This window comes from Platichthys flesus, chromosome 12 (assembly GCF_949316205.1).
Source record: "Platichthys flesus chromosome 12, fPlaFle2.1, whole genome shotgun sequence".
Lineage (NCBI taxonomy): Eukaryota > Metazoa > Chordata > Actinopteri > Pleuronectiformes > Pleuronectidae > Platichthys > Platichthys flesus.
Genome location: NC_084956.1, coordinates 2,841,807 through 2,869,422, shown reverse-complemented (window position 1 = coordinate 2,869,422; position 27,616 = coordinate 2,841,807). Strand labels below are relative to the sequence as shown.

The following is a 27,616-nucleotide window of genomic DNA, read 5'->3' as shown; positions in this document are numbered from 1 at the left end:
GCTCAGGTCTGACACAGCCCTAAAGTTTACTTTATTCATGTCATTTAAGTTACACGGTGGAATTAGAGACACAAAAAAAAAAGAAAAAGAAAAGAGGTTAGAAATAAAAGAAAAGCAACAACCACCATTTCACATCAAATGGCAGAATGTGTCCACGGATCCGTCCTCACAGGGTCATAGTGCGCACTACTGACTACACACACACACACACACACACACACACACATGGTCTCTACTGTGTAGTGTGTACTTTAGTTTTAGAGTTCAGTCGTGTGTAGTTTGCAGTATGAGTGTTCAGACAGATCCATGGTGTTAGAGGGACATGAGCAGAGGGAACCACATGAAGGACACATCATGTGTGTTGTGTGTGTGTCTCAATGTATCGTCTCTGCCACGTCTCCCTTCAGACAAATAAATGACTGCACTTTGAAAGAGGTCGCCCGTCCGTCTGTCCTAACAGGTCCCGAATAACCGTCGCACAAAAATTTAAATCGCTCACGTAGGAAAGTTCATCGGAGGACGACTTAAATAAAAAAACTCCAGCGTGTTATTTCTTCTCCGGACTTTTCTCAGGTCGGAGGAATCGGTTTAATTTTAGATCTATTGTTCCCGTGAATCGCCGTTAACTACTTTTGCAAGATGTCATATAAATTATGTTTTGTTCATTACTGGAAAAAAAAAGAGCAGAAGAAGAAAAACACCTACTGGTCCTCGAGCCAATCAGGAGCCTCGACTGTAAATAAATATGGACGCCATGACAGCTCTCCAAAAGTGAAGCCAAAGCATCTTGATCACCCCCTGGTGGCCGGGTGCTGTATAGATTAATAAACTCAGAATCCTCCTTGTTGGGGGATAGGACAGGGACTAAGCTAAAAGGTCAAAGTGCACGTTAAAATGTTTGGTTTCTGTCACATTAGTGTTGGATAAGTTTAGTTTTAATTTGTTATTTAATGTTGTTAAAACAGGGTGACAGGTCGTGATTGACAGCTGAGACTGGCGCTCAAGATGGCGGTTTTTGTAACCAGGATGTTTTGGCTTCAGTTCTGGATATTAGGAAGTGTCGTCCATCTTTAATTTCAGCCGGTGACCACGAGAGTTGAGAGGAATATTAGCGCGGTCTCTGACAGCAAGACGGGTCGACCGGCTCCAGAACTACACTGTAGCTTCACTGCAGTATTTTCAAACTTATATGTTCCCACTGTAAAAAGTTATGGTGTAACCGAGCTGCTGCGGATTCAGGCTGATTGTGTCCGGTATCATCCAAACGTTTAAAATGGTGTTTTCACCCGTTAACACCCAAACACTCCAGCACTTCCAACCCCCTGATATACAAGTTGCTGTTTCTTTTTTTTTTTTAGTGTCAACACATTTGGCAAATCGTCGTTATCATTGTCGTCATCATAAAAATAACAAAAACATGAACATTGAAAACAGACGAGCTCAGTTCACATCAAAGTAGAATACGGATATTATATCTTTACCCACAAAAAGTTTGTTACGACTAGCTAGAAAAAAAGAAAGGAAACATCACCATGTTCTACAAGTGTGTGTCTGTCAGTGTGTGTGTGTCTGTGTGTTTGCTATGAAATGTTCAGAGATTAGTGTTTGTAGTTTTTACATCTCCTCAGCATGTGTGTGTGTAAACTTACATTAACAAGCAACATGTCTTTCATTATCAACACATTATCACGAACCACCCGCCCTCCTGCATAAAACCAAAATATTATAATAAAAATAAAAAACCCACATCACATCAGAACCATTTGCATTCCCAAAGTAAGCATCCAAAATCCATCACCACGTAGAAGCTGGCCACTGAAAATCTCTGATCTTTCATCGAAAAACAAAAGAATATTTTAGTGTCAACTATATATATACTATATATTTATATTTTTGTTCTTTTATACCAACCAAACATATGGTATATTATGTGTTGCTGTGGTTATGGTCCCTGGCAACATCATGAAAAAAGTACAATGATTAAAATAAAGACACTGATCCCCAACTTCATCCAGCTCGTGTGTATCTGTGTGTTTCAGTTTCTGCTCGTGTTTGTGTATTTTTGTCGTCTGTGTGCAATGGATTGTGTGTTTCACATGTGTTCTTTTGGCGTGTTTGTTTTTAAATGTACAGTATTTGTTCTGAATTCAGAGAGGACTTGTTTAAATGCTACACGTTTAGTGTGTTACGTTTTGTCGACACCGACTGTGTGTTTGTAGTCGTCAGGATGGTACGTTGAGGCATTCTAGGCATAGTTTAGCGTGTTTAGTTTGTCTTTAGTGTATGCTCTTAGTGTGTAATTGTCGTGGTGCGAGCGCGAACGCTGTAATGGCAGACAGCACAGGAGGCCTTCGCTGTGTGTGTTCTGTGTTTCTACGCATTCGAGCTGATGCTCTGTTTATAGACGGCGTGGTAGGCGTTTCGCAGCAGGACGTAGGGGAAGCAGGACTCCAGCAGGTCCATGGTCAGGAAGGGAGACTCCTGCACAATCTGAAACACAAAATGAAACACACAATCAGGCTGTCAGATGGTAGACACACATAGACGTGGTTTTCTTCTACACTCAGTTTTCTTTCTCTCACCATGTCCAGCAGTAAGTAAACAGACTCTCTGTTACGTGTCGTCATCTTGTCCGTCTCCTGGCCGATCTTCAACAGGCTGGATGAGGCCAGCTACACACGCACACACAGACACACACATAGTAAAACATGTTAGAGAGGTGTGCTGCAGTTTGAAGCCAATTTCTAAAGCAGCCGTGTGCAGCTGAGGTGGAAAACAGTTTGATGTTTAATAAAGTAATTTGTCTTACGGCCAGGAACTCTTTCAGACGATCCTCTATGCTCCCCTTGTGGATGGTGAAGAGAGCTGCAGCGATCTGGTTGATGGCTTTGGCCAGGCAGTGGATGTTGTTACAGTGACCTGTAGGGGGCAGCACACACAGGGTTATTAAGAGAATAAGAACAAATTGATCCTGTTCTGATTTCTGATGTGTGTGTGAGGCTCTTTAATCTTTTCAGATTCTCCGGTCCAGAGGTGAAACTCATTTTAGTATTTCATGCAGATGACAGTTACCTCGTGTGTGTGTGTGTGAGATGCATAAAAAGTAGGTGCGTGTAATTGTACGCTCACTAAATGTTTAGTGTGATTGCACCGTCGTGAGATGTGCTGTCGGAAAACCAATCACATGCTGATACGCCGGCTGCATACTAACGCTGCTGCAGCCCATTACAACTCATTATCCTGTTCAACTGTTCTTTATTAACAATGGCGCCTTTCATTTCAAGGTTGTTAGGAGGCGACGTCTTGATAATTCATCCCGAGTGACACAACTCTTTGAGACCTGATCAAAGCTTCATTCAACCTCAATAGTGTCTCTATTACACTGAAAAGTATATATCATGTTTATTTAACGTGATGAATCTTTTCACTGCAACAAATAAGGATTAAACAGGTCACACGGAGTAAACTGACCTTTATTCTCATTATTATCAGAGGATGAGTAATCGTGTGCACACACATGAATCAAACTGAGGGCACGGGGTCAGTCTCATCTATATGCAGAGCAGATGCAGCAGATCATATCGCAGTAGTTTCTCCTGCTCTGCTCTCAGTCGCTCCACCATGATCAGTCAATCGATTGGACGGAGGACAGAATATCTAACAGTGATTGTTGTGGTAATGATTAACCCCGTATGGGTCTTTATTTCCAGTAAAGAAAAACATTTTCTCAGGATCAAGCCTCATTAGATTGAGATATACAACACGAGAAGTAGAAGGGCAGTTGGTGAGTCTATCCCTCTGAGAGACGCCTTCTCACAATGGTAAAGAAAATATTCCTGGAAGATCGCTTTCACTGATCTCCTATTAATGAATCTGTTTATTTTTTAATAAGAGAAAAATCCTTGTTCATGTCACAACAAAGCGTTGGATCATCGCGGTGTCTCACCTTCGATGGCCGGGCTGTACTGGGACATCACGTTGCTCGCCAGCGTTGGCAGTGAAACGGCCACAAACACCATCAGCAGGCAGGCGATCTTATACTCCTCCTCCGGACTGATGTTCTCTACACACACACACACATTAAAGAAGGAAACTCAGGAGAGGAGATTTGAAGAAGATGGATTCAGGTCTCATTCCTGTGTTTGATTCTCACCACTCTTCTGTGAGGACAGAGCCACGACCAGCGCCGGGTCGATCTCACAGGGTAAACCTGCGGCTGACGACAGCTCGTAGACATTCATGGCCACCTGGAAAAGAGACTTGAGATTCACATACACACCAGGAGAGAGAGGACATCTGAACCCTGACAACAGGTGACTTTATTTGTCGTTTTTTAAATGTCTGTTTCACCTTCATGTCCGTCTCTCTGGGAATGTGGTCTTTGAAATCTTCCACCGAACTGACCAGGAAAGGAATGTGACAGGATAAGACCTGGAGAAGGTGAGACGGGGACAAAAACATGATGTTCAAGGAAGAACAAGAGCGTAATATTCTGCACATTTAAAAAATGTGTGTGTGAGTGTCTCTTACATCTCTCAGAGCCTCCTGAGCGAGGGAGCGGAAAGACAAAATGACTCCAATGATGGTCATTCTCTTCAAAACACTGTCCACAGCTACAAGAACACATTAAAACAAACATCAGTCAAATACATGAACCATAAAGCTACAACTGTTAAATCAGTGGCAAAAAACATCCTTTTTAATCATCAGCTCCCTAAAAAATTGACTGGAAAGATTCAATGTGTGTTTGTTGTATGTTTACAGGTGAGCTTCTTGAAGAGCGCAGCCATGTGCTCTGGTTTGTCGAAGCTCGTCCTCATCTGAGTCAGCACCTCCATGTTCTCCACCACCAGTTTCTACCCGGACACACATGCACACAGTTAATGTACATGAACTGAAACAAATCTGCAGTGTTTAACCCTTTAAATCAGAGGAGATCCTGTGAGATTAAAACTGTAGTTTGTGTGTAAAGACAGTGCATTGTGTGTGTGTGTGTGTACCTTCAACTCCGCGACCTGCGACGAGATGTGCCACATCAGACTCTCACTGAGGAACTTCATCCCGTACGGCCCCAGCAGCTCCGACAGAGAACGCATCTCTGTGAAATAAAACAGTAATAAGAAAATATTAAATAATTTGGACAGCAGGAGAATTAACTTAATTATTAACCATTATTGCAGATGTGTATTACTTTAGAATACTAATTATTCTGAACGACAGCACCATGATATTTTCCACCTGCTGACTAAATGTTGTAAAGTGTTGTTTTGCTGTGTGTGTATGTTTGTACCGGAGATGTCAGAGTATTCCTCAGCGTTGAAAGTCAGTTCGTTCTCGGTGGGCAGGTTGACAAAGGCCTTCATAGCAGGGAAGTAGGCGATGTGTCCGTTACTGACCTGACGGAGCAACGTCTCCAAATACCTGAACACACAAAATATAAAATATATATTTGACATCCAATGGCAAAACTGAGAACACTCAAAACCCCCCCGAATAACCCGTCTGACATGTGGATGTTTGTTCTGAAACATTTTCTGCAGAGAGAATAAAAGAAAAAACCTGTAAAGGTAAAAAAAGATTTCTGTCTGTGGAGCGATAAAAGATATATGTTTTACCAACTGTTTTAATAAAAGAGTCTCTTACAGATCTGAGAACACAGGCTCCAGGAAAAAAGCAAGTCGGTACAGGTACAACATGAGATTCTGAAATAACCGTCCTGCTGGAACAAAAACCTTCCATCTCCTTTTCTTTTTTAAAATCAGGCTTTAAAGTGAACGCACCAGTTTGTATACAGACTGGTGATGGTGGGTTCCCCATGGCTGTCCAGGTGCTGCGTCTGCTGCAGGAGGACGTTGTTGAAGACGCGGGTGATGTCGATGGTGACGTAGTTCTCTATGGACTGCAGCACCGTCATGTAGGCCCGGACGCTGGTCAGCAGCTCGCTGGGCTTGGCTATCTCCTGGGTCGCCTGGTTGTACATCGTCATCCCCACTATGGACCTGGTGACGGAGGGGTACAGGTCTTTGAGCTGTCTGTCTGTCTAGGAATTGATTCTTCTTCTATTCACAGATAAATGCCTAGTATTTCTTTAATTTAAAAAAAGGTACATAGACGAGTTACATCTAAACTCAACACAAAAAATGGATTTGACTTTTCTCTGTGTGTTTACTTGGTGAATCGGATCTCCAGGTGCGAGGTGAGATACTCTCTGGGTGTGAAGGTGTGTTCCCACACCGCCAGGTTGGGGACGTAGTTGATGGAGAAGCAGAGTTCAGATAGCGCTGTGTGGAGTTTGTCCAGACTGGAAGAATGAAAGATAATAAAACAGGCTTTAGAAGATAGGATCAAACTCTTTATAGAAATAGAATGAACACAGATAGAAAAGGAAATGTAGAAAATCACAAGAACGAGTACAAGGATAACCCAACATGAGCATAAACAGCTGTGAAATGGCGTTAATGGAAACTCTATTCAACAATACAAATTGTGGTTATTAATCTATTATTAATAACTAGGAGAATAGTAATTACGTATTCATATATTCAAAGAAAAACAAAGAACTAAAAGAGAGTAAGTGAGACACATGATGAGTCTGGTTACTAACTTGGTGACCAGTAGTCTGTTCTTCCTCATGCTCTCCACTCCCGGTTTCTCGCGCTCCGGCTCGCCCTTCTTCCCCGTCGCCTTCTTGCTCTTCTTGTTCACGGCCTGGCTGATGGTCTTCGCACAATGCTTGGGAAGCAGCTGGAGACGGGAGGAAGAAGAAGAAGAGAGTCAAGAGGAAAGAAAACCACAGACACGTAGAGAAAGAGAAGATATTGAGGGAAAGACAGAATGAAGTGAGAACCTCAGTAGATTTACTCAAATGTGTGAACGCAGCTTCCTGATGCAGATGAACTTAAGAAGCTTTTAACGACAGGCATCACAGAAGGACTCAGAACATTAATGTGACAGCATGTAATATTACACAATGGGTATAAAAGTCAAGAGACTAGGTTTATTTTAAAAGTACATGTCAAGAAAACTTTGTGTTGAAGTATTAATTCATTCCTTCATTTATAAACCAGCTCAGTCTGAATGTGACTTGTTATCGATCAATCAGACTTTAACTTTGGGCTGAAAACATCCAGACACTGAAAACTTCTCTCAGCCTCTTCTCTCATTCTTGAAGGGAAATAGTTCGATGTTCAGAGAACTGGGCTCACTCGCTCTCTGCCAGAGAGATTTAATGAGAAGATTGATGCCTCTCTCATTTCTGATCAATAACTCTCCCAGAACATAACTGGGCGGGGACCAGTAAGTCTCTACTGGTTGCCAGGCAACTGGTCAGCGCAAGAAGGAAAAGTAGTTCAGCATATCACCTGTTTTTCGACTGCAGTGTTTTCATGGGTTAAAACAAACGAGATAAAAATTTGATAATTGATGAGCTGTAGAGTTGCTGAGTCAGGTGAGCTACTTCCAGTCTTTGTGTGAGAGCTGGGCAAACACGGTGCAACTTTAAATCCCACCTCACACTGACCTAGTGAATCGTCTAAGATGGAAAACCACAGCAATGATTTATAGGCTCTCACTGTACACTGCTGTTGGCCCCCATTCACCTTCACTGTGTTTTATCATTTTGCACAGGAGAGTTTAGAGAACTGACATGAAAACAGCTGACATGACAGAAATCCATCTGACCGTCCAACCTGCCGTCGAGAGCATCTGATCGCTCCTTGCTCTCCTTGTGAACGGCGAAACAAACGATGCAAACCGAAGCTGAACTTCAGTCAGACTCTGAAACGAGTCGTGAATCTCAAAAACACGTTTAAATTGCAACGTGTATCTCCAGCTTTAGCTTCCAGGCTGCTGCTGTGGCCTTGTATTCACTTTAAAGACATGAGAGCAGTGATAAACTTCAACAACCAGTGATTCCTTTCCAGTTGCTGCCGCTGCATGTGTGTTCCTCACCTGGTCGCTGAGTGTACATTGTTCAGTGCAGATGTCTGTGATCAGGTTTCTGGCCTGTTTGGCCATTTCATCCAGAAACATGTTACACAACGACAGGCTCCGGTCTCCTATGTGGTGTCGCTGCGGAGGAGGAAGAGTAAAAGGACATAAGTCACGACTGAATATAACCTCCTCATTATTATGTTTGTGATACAATAGATGTGCACGTGTGTGTGTGTGTGTGTGTGTGTGTGTGTTTGTGTTTTTACCTCTTCAGGACAGAGCTCGTGTGTACAGGACATGAAGTGTGTGCAGAGCAGAGGGAAACAGATGGAGTGTCGGCTCTGGGAGGGAAGCTCCAAGCACTGCTGGAACATCTTCTCAAATGCACGGCTGTAGAAGCTACACACACACAGACACACACACACAAAAAAAAACATGAGGACACAAATAAAACACACTGCATGAAGTTAAGTCATTTTATTAAGATGCCTGAAGATAAGATTTATTCTCTGAGTTCATCCTACTATTCATGTGTATTAGTGTGTGTGTGTGTGTGTGTGTGTGTGTGTGTGTGTGTGTGTGTGTGTGTGTGTGTGTGTGTGTGTGTGTGTGTGTGTGTGTGTGTGTGTGTTTCTCACCAGAAGATGGACAGGTCGGATGTCTCCACCAGCATCTCCACCAGAGAATCCACCATTTTTGTGTGGAAGATAATGGTGTTCATCATTTTACCAAGCTCCTTGTGATCGGCTATTCCAAGACTGGCCTTGGAGACGCTTGTGTAGGCCTGGAGAAAAGAAAACATAAAAGAAACAGAAACAGTCAAACCAACAACAGAGAAAATCCATGTTGCACTGGCAGAACCTCTTTGACCTTCAGAAATGTGTTTAAGTAGATTTGTGTGTGCGTCTGTGTGTGTACCTGCAGTCTGAACCAGTCCAGCCTCATGCCTCTGAAGTCAAAAACCTCTCCATCCTCCACTGCAACACAAACACAACAATTAACTCAAATTCTATCAACAAAGACTCTGTTAGCTAACATAAAACCAGATTACCCCATTTCACACATTTTACTTTTATATATACGAGTTTAATTACAGCTGCTGTAAATTAAAAGTGACGGTTTACCTTGTTTGACACTGAGAGAGGTCATAGTGTTCACAAATGAAGACATGATAATAGACTCGTCCTCTGGACACACGGACAGGTTCTGTTTCATTGAAGACAGGTGATAAGTTTGGGTTAGAAAAGAAGTGCAGCGTGGAAGAATCTTTATTCTGACACACAAGATTGAAGCTTTAGTCTGCGTTTATCTAAAAGACAATATTTGAAAGTCATGCAGGTCCACATACAGCGTCTTTGAGTGTGTGTAAGCATTTAGTGTGTGGTTTTATCAGTGTGTGTTAAAGAGTATGAATGTGTGTATACCTGCACCAGCTCATTCAGCACCACAGCATCAAACCCTGACAAGTACTGGACGTAATATCGCTGCATCACCGGGCCATACTTCCTGACATGAGCTCTGAGCTCCTCCATGTAGAAGATCAACTCTGCTATGTGTCTGCAAAACACACAACCGTGCACACAGAGTCAGACGAGAGGTGCACAGGCAGCGAAGCAGAAAATATGCAAAGGACTTGGTGGTAATTGCATTTAGATGAGCACTGAAATGTTGATGCAGGTGAGCAGGTCGTACTTGTCTATGAAGTCGTCTGTGCTTTTCTTCTGGATGTTGTCTGCATGTCGGAGAAGCCATATTATCTCGTCACGGGCGAACGACAATGCCATGAACACAAATAATGCCTGGTGGGAAAAAGAGAGAGAGAGAATGAAATGAAGGAACATGGCAAGTAGAGAATGTGATTTAAATAAATGTCTGATAAATTTCCAGGAGCAGTTGGAAGCAAGTGCACACTCACAGTGTCTGAACCAAATATGCTAAATGTTTACTGTCCGTCTGGCTCATGGTTCAATTCTGTCACAGATTTATGAAGGTCGCCATCTGGCCACTGGAGGTCAGACCTTTTTTACGATGGTAATATCTATCGGCCTTGGTAAGCTGCAAAATCTATGCAACATAAAAACTGGTATTGCAATGGTTTAAAATTTCATTATGGTTTATCGTATTCCAAAATTCCACAGAGAAGAGCAGAGTCATAATATAAGGACATTTAGCTTGAAATTCTGAATGTTTAAAGGTGATATTCAAGTTTATGTTGTGCCTATGTCCTTATCTGTTTATACCATTTGTATTTGTTGATGCAAAAATGTTTTATGCAGAGAGTAATGTCTAACATAAAGATTTTGTTCTCAGTGATTAAGTGTTTGTTTAAAATAGAAGCCAACTTTCTGGGAGACAATAGCAGTGTGCAAGGGGGAGTGACTAAACCTAAAGATCTCTATTGTTATTATGAGAAGTGTAGACATTCTTTATGAACGAAATTAGAATATGGCAGGCAACCACAGTCTAGATAATTAACGGTAATCACAGATTTTCCATTACCTTAGGACCGAGCAGTCCAGGCTGATCCGCTAAAACCGTGGCCAGCTCCTTCAGAGCCGATCTGAGGAACTTGCGTCTCTCTCGGTGCATGGAGCCTCTGCAGAGAGTCAGACAGTGGAAGTCAGAGCAGAGCATCAAAACACACCAGTCGCCTGATTAAACGTGATTTTGACACTTTCAGGACAATCCCGCCAGAGGACATAAAAAAGTAAGAGGATGACAGGAGCAGGAGGAGAAAGAAGATGAAAGGGGAAGATGGAATAAGTAATGGGGATAAAAGCAGGGATGAGACTGAGGGGGAGACAAAGAGGGGAGGATGAAACAGGGAAAAAACTGAATAGGGGATAAAGGGAGGAAGGAGGTGATCTGTCTGGGTGACACTCTCCCGGAGAGACACAAATAAAATGATGGTAAAATAGGGATGAGGTGAAAAATAGATAAAACTTGAAATGTGGGCAGTGAAAAGAAGCAATAAAAAGTGAGGAACAAAAAGAAGAAATATGATGAAAATCTCTAGAGAAATGATGAAGGGATGGGAAAGGGATTATATACATACGCATGAGACAGGGCCTGTTCTTTGCACTCTCTGATGTCGTTGATGCGTTTGTTGTACCTGGAAAAAACAAAGCAACGGAGCATTTGCATTATACTGTGATATGGTTTTCAAATATATGAAAATATAGTTTATTATTCTCAAATTCCTATCTTGTACTTAGCACTGCTAAATATAAAGGCTTGAATGATAAATGACTTAATACAAATCGGTGAAACGTGGTTCACTCATGGTCTGTGTCCACACATGTAAAGGTTTTTACCCTCTGATGTTCACAAACAGATCCTCTGCGGCCTTGTGGATGTGGAAGACCTCGTCCCTGAACAGGCAGAGGCAGGTGGAGCTTTGCAGAGCCAACTTCCACAGAGACAACGCCGCTGCATCGGTGTTCAGCACCGCATGACACAGGATGAAACCGACTGCAGACAGAACGGAAAGTGGTTTATGAGTGCGTGCTGACAGAACCCTTATGATCAGGTCAGATGAAGGATTTAAATGTTTCTGCAGTACTCACAAACAATCCACTTCTCCATCGCGTCCAGTGACAGATATTCACACGGCATCTGAAGACAGAAACGTAAGAGGTCAGTGAGGCGTGACTTTAGTTATGTCTGGACGGATGCCATTTTCCATTATTGCAATACTAACAGTGTCTGACTGAGCAGGATTGAGCATGGTGGAAGGGGCAGAGATGAGCGAGAGCAGCTGGGCGTTCCTCCATTGGTCGGCAGACAGGTTCCTCCTGGGGTAAACCATCGTGAGACTGATCAACGCGTCCGACAGGGACTGCAGGAAGGGAAGGGCATGAAGAGATGAAAGATACGAAACAGACACTGAAACTTACTGTACTGATATTATATTAAAAAAGGGCCAGTTTCATGGTTTATTTATGACAAATGAGCCAAATTAACCAGTTTGTCTGGATGTGATTTCATATTCCTGCTTTTGTGGATGACCATGCATCTCTGTACTGCGTGAAAAACTCTATAAAATATGTCCCTGTCATGTAACAGGATCCAACTTCATTTGTGTATGAAGTGTATTAAAGTAAAAACTGCAGTGTTAATGTTTCAGTGGAATGAAAACACATTAGTTAGTTTCACATGTTTCACTTTGATTTTAATTGAGCTGATACTTCTGCTTCCGCATCAGAAACAGGAAATAGTTTCAAGTAACTGAGCTCAATTTGGCTGCTATGGCCACTGTGCCTCTGTTTAAAAAGATGATATCTGTTGCACACATGGTGGATCACACTGTAAACATGCAGAACTACTTCAGAGGTTTACTCTGTGCTTCTCTTACAGGCCGTCATACAGAGAAAATGTGACATGTAAAAACACTGTAAAAAGCCAAAAGAACAACAACATAAATGTATGTTTTGTTTGTAAGCTGATTACACTGTACAGGTCAGTTTCAAGTTTCAAGGGACACTGGTAAAAGGGACCTAAATTAAAACTTGTACCTTTCCGTGTGGAACAAACTCCTCCATCATCTTCTTCAAAGGGTTTTCATAATCCACAATCATCTGGCCCAACCTGGGATACTCACGATCACTGTAACACACACAGAATCATAACTTCACCAACAATTTCCAGGTTAAATCGGTATTTTTGTGGTAAGTAAAAGAGAACACTAAGACAAATGTGTTTGTGCGTCTTGCTCACCTGGCTCCGTGTGTCATCTCATGGGCATAGTTGTACAGCCCTATGATGGCTTTCCTCTCCTCTATGCGTGACAGTATTGTCATCAGAGTAGTGTAGGTCACCACCAGGTCCAGGTAGTTCTTGGTCAGGTCAAAGTTCACCGTCTGGCAGAAGACAAATAAGACAGGTTGAATTGTATTTACCTATAAAGCATCTCTTCAGATGAGAATTCACATTGTTCTAGTCGTCAATAAAATCCACAGACATATGATCTATGTGTCTGTCGTCTGGTTTGTGTGTTGCACTTACAATATCAAAGAAGACCTGGCAGGCGTCGATGGTGTTCAGCAGCTCACACACATGGTCCTGTGGATGAAGAAGTGCAAATTAAATATCTTCATTAGAATCAACAGATCACAAGTTCCCTCCCCGTTAACACTCACTGTGTGTGTGTGTGTGTGTGTGTGTGTGTGTGTGTGTGTGTGTGTGTGTGTGTGTGTGTGTGTATGTGTGTATATATGTGTGTGTGTGTGTCTGTTTTCCTACCTTGAATTCCATGACATCTACGAACGTAAAATAGTAGAGAGCCAAGTTTTTCAGGATCTCTGACTTCTCCTTCTGCAGCTGAGCCAGCTGTTGCTGTTAAGCCACACAGCAGAAGACACAGTTACAGAGGAACTAATAAATATGTGATTAACACAACCCGTTTATTATTCAATGGATTCGCTAGCCCCAAAATAATGATTTGTCTGCTTGAGTCCTCCCGTGATGTGGTTTTATCCTGTGCAGCAGAGAAGTTCTATGTGTCCCATTAACAACGCATTAGAAACTGCCCTGCTCTATCAGATATACTAAGATATGCATCATCTTACAAGTTGATGTAAAATACATTAAGTTCAAAGTCTAATTTTCTTCTTTATGTTTTAACAAATACTAAAGCTTTCCATCCAACAATGTGTTTTCTAGGTTTTTAAATACAGAATAGAAATAGGAACTTTATTCAAAGCACTGAAAGCCAAACTTCTTTCTGTACGTGATGATGGTTGGAAATGTTTCTCAGTGGATGCTGTATTTCTGATTTCAAAATAATAATAATTTAAAGAATTCAGCTTTAAAAGACTGTCACGTCAATCTTTTAAAGTCAAACATGCAGAGTGAAAGCTCTACTTTAGGTAATAAAAAGCTGTTTCTATTTACATGACCAAAGAATCCTGCATGTAAATCAAACCCATCTCCAGAAGCTGTGAGCGTCTGAGCTCAGAGCTGTAGCCTGAACCAGAGCTAATCTACCAAGGAAAGAGGGAGAAGGTGTAGAAGGAAGTGTGGGACACTGCTGCTGCACCGAGGAGTTCAAACTTCTGTTACACCAAGAGGAAGTGTTTAATCTTTATCAAACTTGTACAGGTGATTAGTTTCCTGTTATTTATCTATAGTTTGTAAAGGCCAGTTTACCTGTATGTTGGTTTCTGTTGCTGCTTCTCCTCAAGCCTGTAGCCTCACAAGAAGCTATATCTACTGTTTATATCACTCCTCAGTGCAGGCAGTCAGTGCATTAATTAAACAGCCGGCTAGTTGGTCATCGAGCCATCTAACCAATCAGCATCCAGCCAGCCAACCCATTATAAACCAGCCACACAGTCACTCAGAGGATGAAGGAATGAAAAGTATAAAAAGCTGCCAGCGGAGGACAGAGGGGAGATGGCAGAGCGAAGCAAGACACACTGCAAATAGCTTTAAAATCAGGTACAACAGAATAACGTTATCGCAAAACTTAGGTACATGAACTAAAATACAAAAAGGTTACAGGAACTTAGATACAAAAACTTACCAAAAAGCACAAGTCCGGAATAAGCCGAGTTTTAGCATGCAAAACACAAACAAACACAGAAACAAAGCAGAAAAACAACGTAAGAGACAATTTCTGCACAGTTATACTGAATAAAGCAGTTAGCTTGACACAAACACACACGCACATACAAACACACACACAGCTGTTTCCTTAATGACAGTTTCACATTAACACAAAGGCCAGAAGCTATGACTTAAGCTTACAAGTAAAGCTAAAATAAGTATTTGATGAGCAATGACTTAGTTTAGTTCACTCAACAAACCTCCAGCACAATCACAGACACACTCAGAACTACAATCACAGTCTTGTGCACACAATCCATTGTGGATACAAAACATAATCTGCAGGTTAGAATATAATTTGGCAAGTGGAGAGAAAAGGTTTCAAGTAATGTCACTTTGATTTTCCTGATTAATGGAAAATGGCCTGTTCTATTGTTTAAATACAATCTTCCACTGCATAAAGCTATTACAGAACATAATTGTAAACTGAGTTAAAGCTGCAATGTCGTAATAAATTGATCAGTTCGAAGAAAAGGGTTCAATAACTATAGTGATATAATTGAATTGTGATGGCCCTAGGTTCTCTAATGGAAGCACTTGTTAACTTGACACGTTAATGACTTTGCCTTGTGATGTAAGATACAGCAATTTACATTTTTAACCATTTTATGAGAATTTATAGATAAAATATGAATTAATTATTCAAGAAAATGATCAGGAGATTTATCTATAATGAAAATAATCGACATCCACAGCTCTAAACTGAATAATATAATTTCTGACAAAACTGTCTATTGCAAAGCGAAAGTCGAGGTGAGGAGCAGGTTTCACACTTACGTTATTATTCCGCGTCTCCACCGCAGGAAACTTCCTGACGATGAATTTAACCGCCGACTCCAGGTTCTTATCAACGAGATAGGAGGGCTTAGCCTTTGGATCCCCACATGCCTGGAAAGGAGAGGAGAAGAAGAAGAGGTGAGCAGAGTCACAAGAACAAATATGATGAAGTAAACCTCTAAGCTCTTTACTCTTTATCTCAGCATCTCTGACTCTATTTATTTAACATTTTCTTTCCTCATGATCAGGCATGTTAGATGTGTGGTCATCGCCAGGGACACATTTACTGCTCAGATAAAACTGGTTTATCTCAGATGTGGGGCAGGGGGAGGGGGGGGTCGGTAGATGAAATACTGACACCACTGACATTGAGTGACGTTTCCGGGACATGAAAACGAGCACACACAAAGCTTGATGCAGTGACCCGAGTAAAAGACTAATTCGACATGTAGATGTGCATGTTGACAAAGGAGATTTGGGAAGGTTTATGTTGGGGGGGGGGGTCATATTAAGATAAACCAGGTTTAACTGTTGTAAAAGAGCCTGAAGTGATCAGTGGTTCTCAGCTGCTGAGCTGTGGAGAAACATTAGACAGCAGAGCCGTGACTAATTGAAAGTTTGATGTCAAATTGAAATTATACTTTGTGTTAGAGTCGGACCTTGAGCCAATAACAATATTATTCTCAAGATGTTATAATTACAAAGAAATATAATTAGGGCTTAATATTAAACAGTTTAACGGTAATGTTTATTATAAATGACTTTATATGAAAACAAAATATAAATACAGCCAAATATGTGAATACAGTGAAATATTTTTTAAATGTATTTAAATTCACATCTTTTCTGCATTGTTTATTCTATAAATGAAAAACTAAACATTTAATGGCTCAAATGCTCAACTTTACTTTAGCTTTTAGTGGACAAAACAATTAAGTAAATAGATTTATTAATTTATCATTATCGAAAGTGAAGGCAAATGTGGAGGCAAATGTTCTCTACAGCAGCAAGAGGTTGAGAACCACTGAGTCCCAGGTAATGAGAGGGTTTGAGTTTCAAACTGTCTACGAGCTGTCACTGGTTAGTGTCACTGTATGACAGGCAGAGTGCAGAGTGATGGATGGGTAGAGTGAAGGAGGGACTGAATGAAACAGCAGAGATAGAGAGATAAATACACAGAGAAGGAGGAGGAGGAGGAGGAGGAAGAGGAGGAAGGGGAAAGAGGGGGAACTTAAACAAAAAGGGGGGGGGGCACACATAGGGGTCAACTGAGAAATGACGAAAGAGCCTGAGACGAGAGAAATAAGCTGTATTTAATGTGTCCTGTCATCTGCACCTACACAAGCTGAACTTTCTGGAGAGCAGCAACATTAATACTCATTTCACTGCATCTGCAGACCTATTTTATAAAATCTAATTAAATACTTGAATCTACTCCTCAACATGGGTCACAGTATCTGCCTCACAGTCCTGACTATGGCAGGAAGCAGCAGCGCTCATGCATTATGGGTAGGGCCGTAGTGGATGGCGAGGAAGATGTGGTCCATGCATGTGCCATTAAAACAGAGGGGATGTATAAAGGAGGTTGGCTGCAAACACAGAGGAACAATCCTAGAAGAGGTCAGTGTCTTTGACCATTCTGAGGATTCAGTTCCTCATGGTTAAGGTTTAAGTTTAGAGAGTGGAAGCACACATTTAGAAAAAAGGCATATAAGTAACATGAGGTTACGAAAATGAACTCTTACAACACAAAACTGCACCGTTAATGTCATGTTGCCTCTTGTATTTACAAACCACAGCTAATGAACCGAGGGCCTTGAAACATCACCACAACCATAAACCAGGATTTCAGTTTGCATGGCGCTGGAATGTCTCCAGCTGTAGCCAGTGCAGAATGAAACCACAAACAGCAACACATGCTGGTTCACACAAGCACAGGAGGGAACGTCTACCTGGGTTTAATACGTGATGAGACACAAAACTGAGGTATAAAGAGCAACACACCACACTGCCGACAGTGTGTGTGGTCGTAGCAACACAACTTTGAAACCTTTGAACCACAGAGATCAGGGCCACAAGGAGGATTTCAATCTAAAAACTAAAACTTAATTTAACAGATTAGCTTTGAATATAACAGAGCCACCGTTTGTGGATGTTGCTGGTTTACCTTCAGGTTCAAGAAGAAGCACCTGCTCCCACTTTGCATCCAATATAATCTGTTACCTCCACCAAGGAGGTTTTCCTCTGGCTTGAGTTTGAGTATTTTTAGCAAGATTAAGCTCCAGCTACTGAGCCAATTACCACGGAGCTTGATGAGTCATGGAAGAACCAGGGAATTAATTTTTTAACGTTGCGAATTAGGCTTTTTTCCAACATTTGTGCAGATCAAAACAAAAATCTGGTTCTAATAGATTTAAACTGTATCGAGGGGGCTGTAGTTTGGTAACAAATAAGACTGGAAACCTCCAACTACCACCAATGAGTATAGAAATAATATCATTGATTTTATTGCTTACAGGAATACGCAATAACCGCTACACCAATTTGAGCCAAACTTGATTCTGGATCTGAGAAGAAGCCCAATACCTTAGATGAGGATTTTCAGACCACTTCCTTTTCCTTTTATGTTTCTACAATAAGAAATAGACAATCATGTGTAGGATTGTACGACATCGGTAAAGGCGCTTATGTCTGGTTTAACGTGGGATGCAAAATGGCGCAAGTGTAAAATAGTCTTAAAACGCTACTAAGAATCCTGACAGGGGAAAAAAGCACCGATAAAAATCAACTAAATAGTTTGTCTCATGCTAACAACTTAGCTAAAACCCCAGTTCAGTTTGTTGCTGGGGTCACCTCTCTCTCTAGAACACCAGAAACAAGCAGCGCTGAGCTTGTTCTGAAACACATCTACTGGTGCGGGATCTCAAAACACAAAACACTGGGACTCTTTGACACAGAACAACACACAACACCAACACGATTGTCAAAACCAATCAACGACACAGACTGGACCTTGAGTCTCAGCTTGTTTCCTCGCGCCCACTTCTCTCACATCTGACCAGATGTCCAACCTCAAACAGATCTCACTGTTAATGTGTGGGTCAGATCTGTGTCGCGTGTGAGGCAGGCGGAATATTAACCACGTTAACAAGGAAACAAGTTGTGACTGTGGAATCCATGCAGCTGCGAGCACAAGCCTTAGTTTTCCTGCTAATACAGCGCTCTTCTGACAACAACACAGCGCTAACCTCGCCCTACACAACAGACTAGGTTCTACATTGGCCACTAGGAAGGTAGTTACCCTTTGACTCACTCCGGGGAACTGTGGAGTAAAAAACGCTATTGGGTTAGCAATAGTACTCTAACTCAAAATTAGCCAACAATCAAAAGTTTCTGAAATGGCTGTGATTTAGATATATTTATAGACCTTTTGTCTTCCTAGGAACTCACTCACAATATTCTCAGACTTCTGTTGGTGGATGTGATGCAGCAGTGACTGACTTTAAGGTTATAAAAAGTGATAAAACTAATATTTGCCATTAGCATCTGCTCTGACCGCTGAATTACAGATGACAATGACATGATTCTGACAGAGTTCGATTAACAACACATTGACAGACATTTATGTAAACATCTAGAATATGCTTTAAATCATGATTGGCAGAAATGTACAGTTATAGTTAATGGACTCAAACATGCAAATTGTCCAAAGCGATGATTCAAAATTGTTTCTACTTTGAAACTACCATATAGTAGTGACCTTGATATAGCCACAACATTACAGCATCTCACTTGAGCTATGCTACAACCTCAACTATTATCAATTATCTTACTTTCAGGAGTTGAGGGAAGAATTGGCTACCTAGCTTCTTAGCATCACAAAACAAAACGATTCAACAATAATGTTGAGTAATATTAGTTGTGGTGGTGGCTAGTGCAATAAGCTGGCTAGCTGGGTTTGGGTTGGGGCTGATGGAAGGATGGATGGAAGGGGAGGCGGGGGGCGCAGTGAATGACAGGAGAGGGCATGGGAATAAGCTGAGAAGCAGTAGTGGTCATGAAGGAGTGAGGGAACTGTTTCCTGGATACCAGAACAGACCTAAGTCTCGCCTTCACCATCGTTCCTCCACTCCAGGTAGCAATTAACAGCCGAGCTTCTCAAATGGTCCCCCACACTGACCCAACATATGGCAGGGGACTCCCCAGCAGAGCACTGGGCTAAAGGGAAACCTACATCTGAAAACTAATTACGCCTGCTAATTACAGGGTAAAATATTCAGAACACCCTGTGGCATCTTTTTAGCAAACCTGCCGAGTCCCAGGAAACCACTCGTAAAACCAACTTGTCACTCCTCACTGAGATGATTTTGTTCTGCTGCCCCTCACAGTGTGAGCGCTCTTGTTTTCACAAGGAGGGATTTACTGCAGCGATAAAGACATGTTAAAAAAAAGTCCAAAGAATGGATGGTCTCATGTGATTGGAGAGAGAACCACTAAAGAGCTGGAGGAGTGCCTGCTGGCTGGCAGCTCTATAGACCTAATCTTCACTCATCCTTCTGCATTTGTCAGGGTTATTCCCTCTACTAGGATACCTCTGAGCTCTCTGGGATCATGCAAATATAAATCTGCAGCCAAATCAGGTAATTTATGAGGTACTACTTCAAAACCAAATACATTATTTCAATATTCTAAAAAGGCAGCTTCTGATAACCTGTCCAGATTTAGGCAGAAATTTCCAGAATAAACTGTTTCCTCTTTGCTTGGGCCTCTTGTCCACACGCAACTTTAAAACCCTAGTTTCTCTGTATACTTGTTAAAAAAGAGCATTTAGGAAGTGATGGCGTCACATCTTACATTTTGCGCAAGCCTGTTGTTGCTTTGTGTAATGAGCATGCGCCAGAGACAACAACAATGGCAGCTACATACAATTTCTCTACATTTGGTTAGCACTGCTAGGTCTAATTACATGTTTGCAGCTAGATTCATCGTTTCTGCACCACGTTACCAGTATACACAGCCGTCTACCTCACCAAATATTACCTTGACCACAGCTCTCTTCTCTGGCAATGGACGGAGCAGTGACTTTATCGCCACCTACTTTGTAGCTTTGTAGGGATCTTTGTGTTCTTGTCTGGACGGAGATATTTTGTAAAATAAAGTTTGTGTGGTTGAAAATTTGTTTTGTTTAAACGCAGCAAAAAATATCTGATACGATTTTTAAATACAGAGCAGATTAACAATATGTGACCAGGATTAGTATCAATGCATAACATTGAAAACTGACATTTTAAAAGAATATTTCCTAAATTCTTTTAACAGGAGCCCAGCCAGTCTTTCTAGATGCACTAATTTGATCAGGTACTATGAGTAATATAATCTGCATATTAAGCCTCTATATTTAGTTTGACTGATTTCTGGTTAGCATCCACAAAATTTTTAGTTCTGCTTTGCAGACTAGCTATGTCTCAGGACTAAAATAACTGTGTATATGGTGTTTCAGGCTTAAATGTCAGCATTGCAGTCTCTAACATGAAGAGGAGTGAAGCACAAAGGAGAAGACCAACAGATCAGTACAGGTAGCCAGGAGCAGGAGGAGGAGGAGGAGGTGAAGGGAGGAGGAAGAGTAGGGAGCTGAGGAAGGGTGAAGGAGGAGGGGTTTCATTAGTGGAAGGTGATAAACTTTGCAAACCTTCCAAACTTGTCCTTGCTGCATAGGAGAAGGGGGGGAAGCATTGGAACGGAGAGAAGAAGAGAAAAAATCAAAAACAAAGAGCCCACCCAGACAAACTGCTGCATCAGTGATCTACACACTCACAAATACATACACAATCACACACACTCACACGTCTTGGACAACTGTTTGTGTGTACAGGCATTTTTTCTGCATATCTGAGAGTTTCATTGAGCGATAGCAAGTCTCATTGCTTTTCAACACATAACACAACACATGCTGCGCCAACGTGTGACGAAATTAACACTTGTTTTAACGCACACCGAGTAACACAAGCTGTAGTTTGTCCCTACCTACGCAGCGAGACACATTAAAACGTTTCCATTTAAACATTGAGGAAATGTGGTGAAATAATGAGGCTGGCACTCGGCCGCCCCACTGCCTCAACACACTAAACGGAGTGAGGACAAAGTTTGGTCCCTGCTGTTTTCACTGGCTGTGATATTGGCTCCACACTTCGGCTCCAATGCTTAGCAACAGATGATGCAGCTCTCCCTCATCGCTGACGCATCGTTGCTCCTGATGCTATCATACATGTTTAAAAGCATTTCTTAATAGTTGCATTGGAGTGTAGCAGCACAATTCACTCATACCTGGACACAGTGAACCGTGGCACTGGTCTTGCCTGTGAAAAACAGCAGGGTTCTGTGGTGTATTCCCGGTCGACTGTGATGGTGTTTAAAGAGGAATTTAATCATAATTGTGAAAAGTGGACACTGGGTTTAGTCTGGTGGTGAGAGCCAGTAATCAGGAATAAATAAACAGTTTTATGCCGTTTTTTGTTGTAGTTCAGAGAAACAGAGCAACAGAGCAGCAATGAGCAACTTAAGAGTTACTACTAGTTATATGTACAGGCTAATACCCTGGTTGCTATTATCTTCTATTTACAGTGTAGAAATACCAATTGACAGTTGGGCCTTAGTGGAACTATGGGCTCTACATTCTACTATAGACCAATATAATATGGTCATGATATACTTTTTGTAAGCTGGAATAAACAACTGGTTCCCCCATAATGAGTAAGTTATTCAATTAGCGGACAACTAGTTTGATAATCAACTAGTCCTTTCTGAGCACTGAGGAATAAAGGGAATCTCTCTGCAAACACTTTGTCACACAGCATACATTTAGAAGTCTGCTACAGTTCAAACAGATGTGCAGTAATGCCATGGAGGGAGTCTGCAGGTTTTCATCCAAACTAAAAACTACAACAAGTGATTTCACAGATAGAACCACTTCTAGAACTTGTCAACCAGAAGGCAGAGACTAGGCATCTTCAGTTTTCAAAGAAAACCTGCACTCACAGCCATCAATGGCACGACTACTCATTTGTTACTCAAATCCCTCCATCTGAGTTCTGTCTCTTCAATCCAAACAGATTAGAGACAAATATTTAATGTTTCACATTTCCCCTGAGGAATGTGCCATTCATACCATGAGAAATTAATGGGGGGTTTCAGGCAACTTGGCCTTAACAGCTCATAAAATGCCCCAGAAATTAAAAATGAGTAACAAAATGCCCCGAGTAAATCAGGAGTGCCCTTCATTAAATGTCAACCTGTAATTATTCATTGAGTTAAGTGAGTAATGGCCAGGCTGACATGTTTCCCTGTGTGTGTTCTGGGCAGTGCAAAGGCTCCAGTAATTAAACCAAAATCTAAGAAGAACAAACCACATAGTGAGTGACAGAAGAAGATCTGGATCTCACAGGAACAATTGTTAAAAAAACAACTGTAGAAGAACAGTAGAGGTGAAAAAATAGTTGGAAAGAAGAAAAGGGTGATACGATCTTCAGAGTACCAGCAGCAGTAGGCAAGACCACTGGTACACACTCTTACTACACACTCATGAGCACTTTATCAGGAACACCTAATTTATACTGAGTAGTTACTCTCTTTGCTCTTAAAAACAGTCTCCGATCTTCATGTCATAAATTCCACAAAATATCGGACATGTTGATGTCTCATCGCATATGTTCTGCAGATTTATCAGCTCCTGTTTAGTTTGTCTGTAGGTGGGCTGAACTCACTGTCATGTTAATGAAACCTGTTCTAGACAACTTGCTTTGTCCCAAGACGCATTATTCTGCCAGAAGTAGCCATAAGAAGATGGTCAACTGTGGTCCAGGAGAAGTCGATGTGGGAATCCAGCAGGGGATCACCACGCTGGATTCACTGCAAGCCGTTAAGTGCAAGAATATGCAGATTTGAAGGTGTTCCTAATAAAGTGCTCAGGTAGAGTGAAAGCAAATTTCCCAACTGAAACCTCACATCACTACCGTAAAATATATGCACTCTAATCCAAAAGCCTTTCTGGAAATATGACCTATAGTGTAACCCTCCCTGTCTTAACTGAGATGTGTCCTTTTTAACTTAACTTCTTTTATAGACATTTAAAACGAACACCTGAAAGTAGCAGAACAAGCTCCAGCCTGGTGATGGATAGATAGATAGATAGATAGATAGATAGATCGATACTTTATTAATCCCGAAGGAAATTCAGAATCGTAGCGCGATTACATTTACTGCATCTGAATTTACAGGTGTTAGGTTTGTTGTTTCTCTCTGTTTCCCCCTGTGGATATAAGCAATCCTGCAGTCAATCTTACTGCTGGTATTAAGAGAACCGAAAAGCCAATAAAATCCTTTCTCTGGGTTGAAGCTTTACATTTAAGAACTAACCTACTTTTCACTTGCTGTCATGATGAATTGGAAAAAGTGTATTTTTCACTTACTGCATAGCAGCTTAGGAGACTATGGGATTTACCTGAATATAAGCAAGATTAAGTAAAATAAATACATGTAAGCGCTGTGTGCAAGACAAAGATATGATGTTAGAAGGTTCACAGGCTGAAAGATAAGCACAGCAAAGAAAAACTTTAATGCCACTCAGCCAGGATTAGCAAAGGTGACTGTTAAGGGGAATTTAAGGAACCGATTTAAAGGTTAACTGCAGCTAATCGGTGGGTATGTAATGAGTGACAGTACTTGAAATGGAAAAGAACTTTACTGTGATCTTGGATGATAATACCGTTAGTGAACATGAATTGCTCTCTCCCAAAGGCAGAAACCAAACAACCGGGTCTGTCATCTGTGTTTTTATTAAGAAATAATGAAGCTACTCCACAGATGATAAATTGGAGAGCTTCATCTGGGAATCACTTAAGAAATTTCAGAAATAAATGGGATCAAGCTAGTCTCCAAATGGCCATTGAGGGAGCCAGAGTGAGCACTGCTGATCGTACTGTATCACAAATTATATCCCCGGTTCTTTTATTTCTGGCTTTGGGATGCAGATGCTAGAGGATGCTGGGAGGTTTGCTAATATTCACAAGGTAAAAATAAAACAACAAAAAAAACCATATGAACACCATTACAGGGTGGATGTGTTCAGAAGCCTGATGGTGAGGCGGAGCAGGGGAGATATGAGGATGGTGGGACGGACAGAAAGAAAAGGGAAGGAAGGAGGGAGGAGAGGAAGGGCGGATTTAGAAGAGCAATCAGCAGCAAAATCTCTGATTTTGTCTCATACTGTCCTAAAACTTCTACACAAACTAAAAACACACTTGTGTTGACAGTGGGGGAAATAAAATCATTTGCTGATGTTTTTTTCTGCTGACGAGTATAAATATAAATACAAAATCTGATAAAAGGCTTTACGAATAGCAGTTGAATAGCTGAAAAGTAACCGAGTACACAAAATGCCAATAGTTAGAACACAGTATTGGCTTTCAGTCATTCTAACATCTACTCAGTGTACTCTCTAAAACTTCATCAGTGACCTCTTTCACTCTCTCCCTCTTGTTCTTTATTCATCATACACACCCAAGCACAGAGGCTCGTCCCACACAGACCCAGTACCCATTTTTCCTCCCACACACAAACCATTGAGCATCACATTGAAGAGTCAGTAACATTAATAATTGGGTTATATTTCACATATACGTGGATATTGCACTGGGACAGTGTAAGAAAGCGTCAAAGTTATTCTAAATATTTGTGGTGAAATATTTAGAATAACTGGTGGAAAAAGTTCATTAATCAATCGCCATGTCCATCAAGGGAAGCTAAATTCTGGCAAGCTTTAGTTTTATATACATACATTATATACATTTTAAAATTTGTTATATTGTACATTTGATTATTTTGATGTTTTTGCTACTGGTCTATATTGAGTCATCATACTGTATTCTTACAACCAGTGGTGGACAAAGTATTCAGATCATTACTCAAGTAAAAGTATCAATACAATAAAGTAAAAACAGGGGTATTATCAGCTAAATATACTTGAAATGAACAAGAAAAGCACAAATTATGCAGTTAAGTATCCCCTGTGACTGTTGATATTATTATATATATATATATATATATATACTATAAGATTGTTAAACCTGATGCATGATGAATCTGAGGGGTTTTGAAATCATTAATAAAATTACGTTTCTCTACTGTTTACCTTATTTGAAATATTGTTCCTCTGTCATTTTAATGAAACCAGGTGAGAAGCTGAATTTAAGCCTTTTTGGTGGAATTGCAAATATCAGAAACAGAATGAGGAGCATGTTTTTATGACAGAGGTCGAAACACTTTATTTCTGTAGTTCATTCTATTTAGTTGGGTCAAACTTATTTCCCTCTGAAACTTTTAGGAGTTGATAAATATAGAAGTAATATAAGTTTATATGCTGCCCGTGGTTTTTACGTCTGTGCTTCTGCTTTGTAAGTTTCAGTTAGTGCGACTATCCAGTAGAACACTTTGATTACTGCATATTTCTATTAACATTATATATCCTCATTGTATTTGTTTGCTATTTTTTGTATTGTGATTCTCTGTATTGCACGATTTTACCGTCTCATGAATAATGTTTTTACTAACATGAGAATGATCTGTTTATTATTGTTCTGCATACTTGAGTGATTATATTAGTTCTACTTCATCCTCTATTTTTCAATATGACTTTTTAACATCTGCCTCTGGACTAGTAAACAAAAATAATTTAACATAGATCACAATTAATTTCAGTCGACAGTGTTATTTAAACAGTTGTGATTTTTAACTCTTCTTCATGAGTCATAATCTTGACCTGTTACACCTCTTCACTGTGCTTATAAAACACAACTATATAGATGTACACTGAACTTTTATCACAATGCTACTAGTTGATAATTGATTACTGCCAGGGCTACTATGGGCTAACATTGACTGATATATTAAAAACAAATCAAATGCATCACAAGTGACTCATAAATGACACTTGAGAAAATGAACTGAGATACTTTCCATCACTGCTGATCCCTTGTATTGATTATTATGTGCTGATCAATATGACCAGTAGCTAAAGTTACTGATTAAATTGACAAATTATCAACAGCCTATATTTGGCTTTTTGCTCCATATTCTTATCAATTAGGAGGATCAGGCTAAATAGCTTGATGTTATGATATAATATTAAATGTATAATAACGATAGGTTAGGTTGCACGTGACTAACTGGTTTGATATAATGAATTAAACCCAATAACCAGACTGAAGCTGGATCTGTGGTTTGTTGTTTTCATGGAGCAGAGACGACGCCCGACTACTAGCTTTAGCATTTTAGCTTTAGCCAGCAGCCGTCCGCCATTACCAGCCGACGTTAGCTAAATCAGCTACCGCCGCCGCAGCAGGCCTGGCTGTTCCCGGGTCGCCACTTAATCGCTCCCCGGTAATTATTTGGTATTTCCGCTAAACACCCATTCGCCACACTGCTCACAACACGCGGCCAGGAGATTGTGTTTTAAATCGGTCTCGAATCGTAAAACACGACGGGCATCTTTACCGCAAGCTAACGTGCTAGCTAGCTAGCCCAGCCCACATCCTGCTTCCCGAGGAAAACCATTGGGAAAACGTGAGTATCCATTAAAAGGGATTTTTACTCATTTAAAACACATTATTTGCACACATTATTAACACTGGGTGGTGTAATAAACATGGTGGTTTATTAATATAGAGGTAAGTGGGTGCTAGCTGCTCGAGCATCAATGCTTTTCCCCGAACACTGACAGCAGAGTTCGGGATGCAGGTGCAGATCCGATCTATCTCATGCTAAACGCTCCCGGTTTGTCAGACCCGGGGATTCGAACCCGTGGCGTGTGTGTCCGTGTGCGCGAACCTTTTTGATATTGTAAACACGGGTCAACATCCCGATGCCCCGGTCGTTGAGGATGGTGAGTTTCTCGGCCAGCTTCTGCTGGCTGGGCTGGATCACTCCCCGAGACATCTTCTCGCTTTAATGTCCCACAAGATCCGTCCAGGAAATTAAATCAAAAAGCAAAATGGCAGATTATTCGCCGGGGTCCCCTACAGGGTTGAGGCGGAGGAAGAAGCTCGGTGTGGCGGGTTAGATTGGGCCCATGTTCGGCTGGTGGTGGACAGCGGCTTCCTGTACTCCACCCCTCCGTGTCCCTGCCTCGGTTCTCGGTCTCGGGGATGAGGAGGTGTCCTGGGGCTGGAGAGTGCTGCCTTCACGGCCCCTCGGCAACAGCACCACCGCCGCCCACATTCCGAAATCAGCTGTCAGAGTTAGTCTGGTT

The 27,616-nt window shown here is 41.2% G+C and overlaps 1 protein-coding gene across 4 annotated transcripts; it reads right to left on the bottom strand.

The window, feature by feature from the left end:
• Positions 1 to 7: 7 nt before the first annotated feature.
• nckap1 (NCK-associated protein 1) lies at positions 8 to 27,506 on the bottom strand. 4 transcript variants are annotated; one of them, XM_062401626.1, is made up of 32 exons: positions 27,196 to 27,506; positions 21,005 to 21,022; positions 15,316 to 15,426; positions 13,174 to 13,266; positions 12,937 to 12,993; positions 12,649 to 12,791; positions 12,447 to 12,537; positions 11,633 to 11,770; positions 11,499 to 11,547; positions 11,247 to 11,403; positions 10,988 to 11,044; positions 10,432 to 10,528; positions 9,625 to 9,731; positions 9,357 to 9,489; positions 9,057 to 9,138; positions 8,851 to 8,909; positions 8,571 to 8,716; positions 8,199 to 8,331; positions 7,951 to 8,070; positions 6,605 to 6,744; positions 6,170 to 6,301; positions 5,781 to 5,999; positions 5,291 to 5,421; positions 5,001 to 5,098; positions 4,763 to 4,856; positions 4,531 to 4,613; positions 4,351 to 4,431; positions 4,154 to 4,247; positions 3,947 to 4,063; positions 2,810 to 2,919; positions 2,583 to 2,672; positions 8 to 2,490 (listed from the first exon to the last, which is right to left on the bottom strand). In XM_062401626.1, the coding sequence occupies exons 1-32, from the start codon at positions 27,301 to 27,303 to the stop codon at positions 2,374 to 2,376; spliced, it is 3,405 nt and encodes a 1,134-aa protein (XP_062257610.1). In that variant the 5' UTR covers positions 27,304 to 27,506; the 3' UTR covers positions 8 to 2,373. The 4 variants fall into 4 exon arrangements, with proteins under 4 accessions (XP_062257610.1, XP_062257611.1, XP_062257612.1 ...); XM_062401627.1 differs by having other exon boundaries at positions 13,174 to 13,260; XM_062401628.1 differs by lacking the exon at positions 21,005 to 21,022.
• Positions 27,507 to 27,616: the final 110 nt, after the last annotated feature.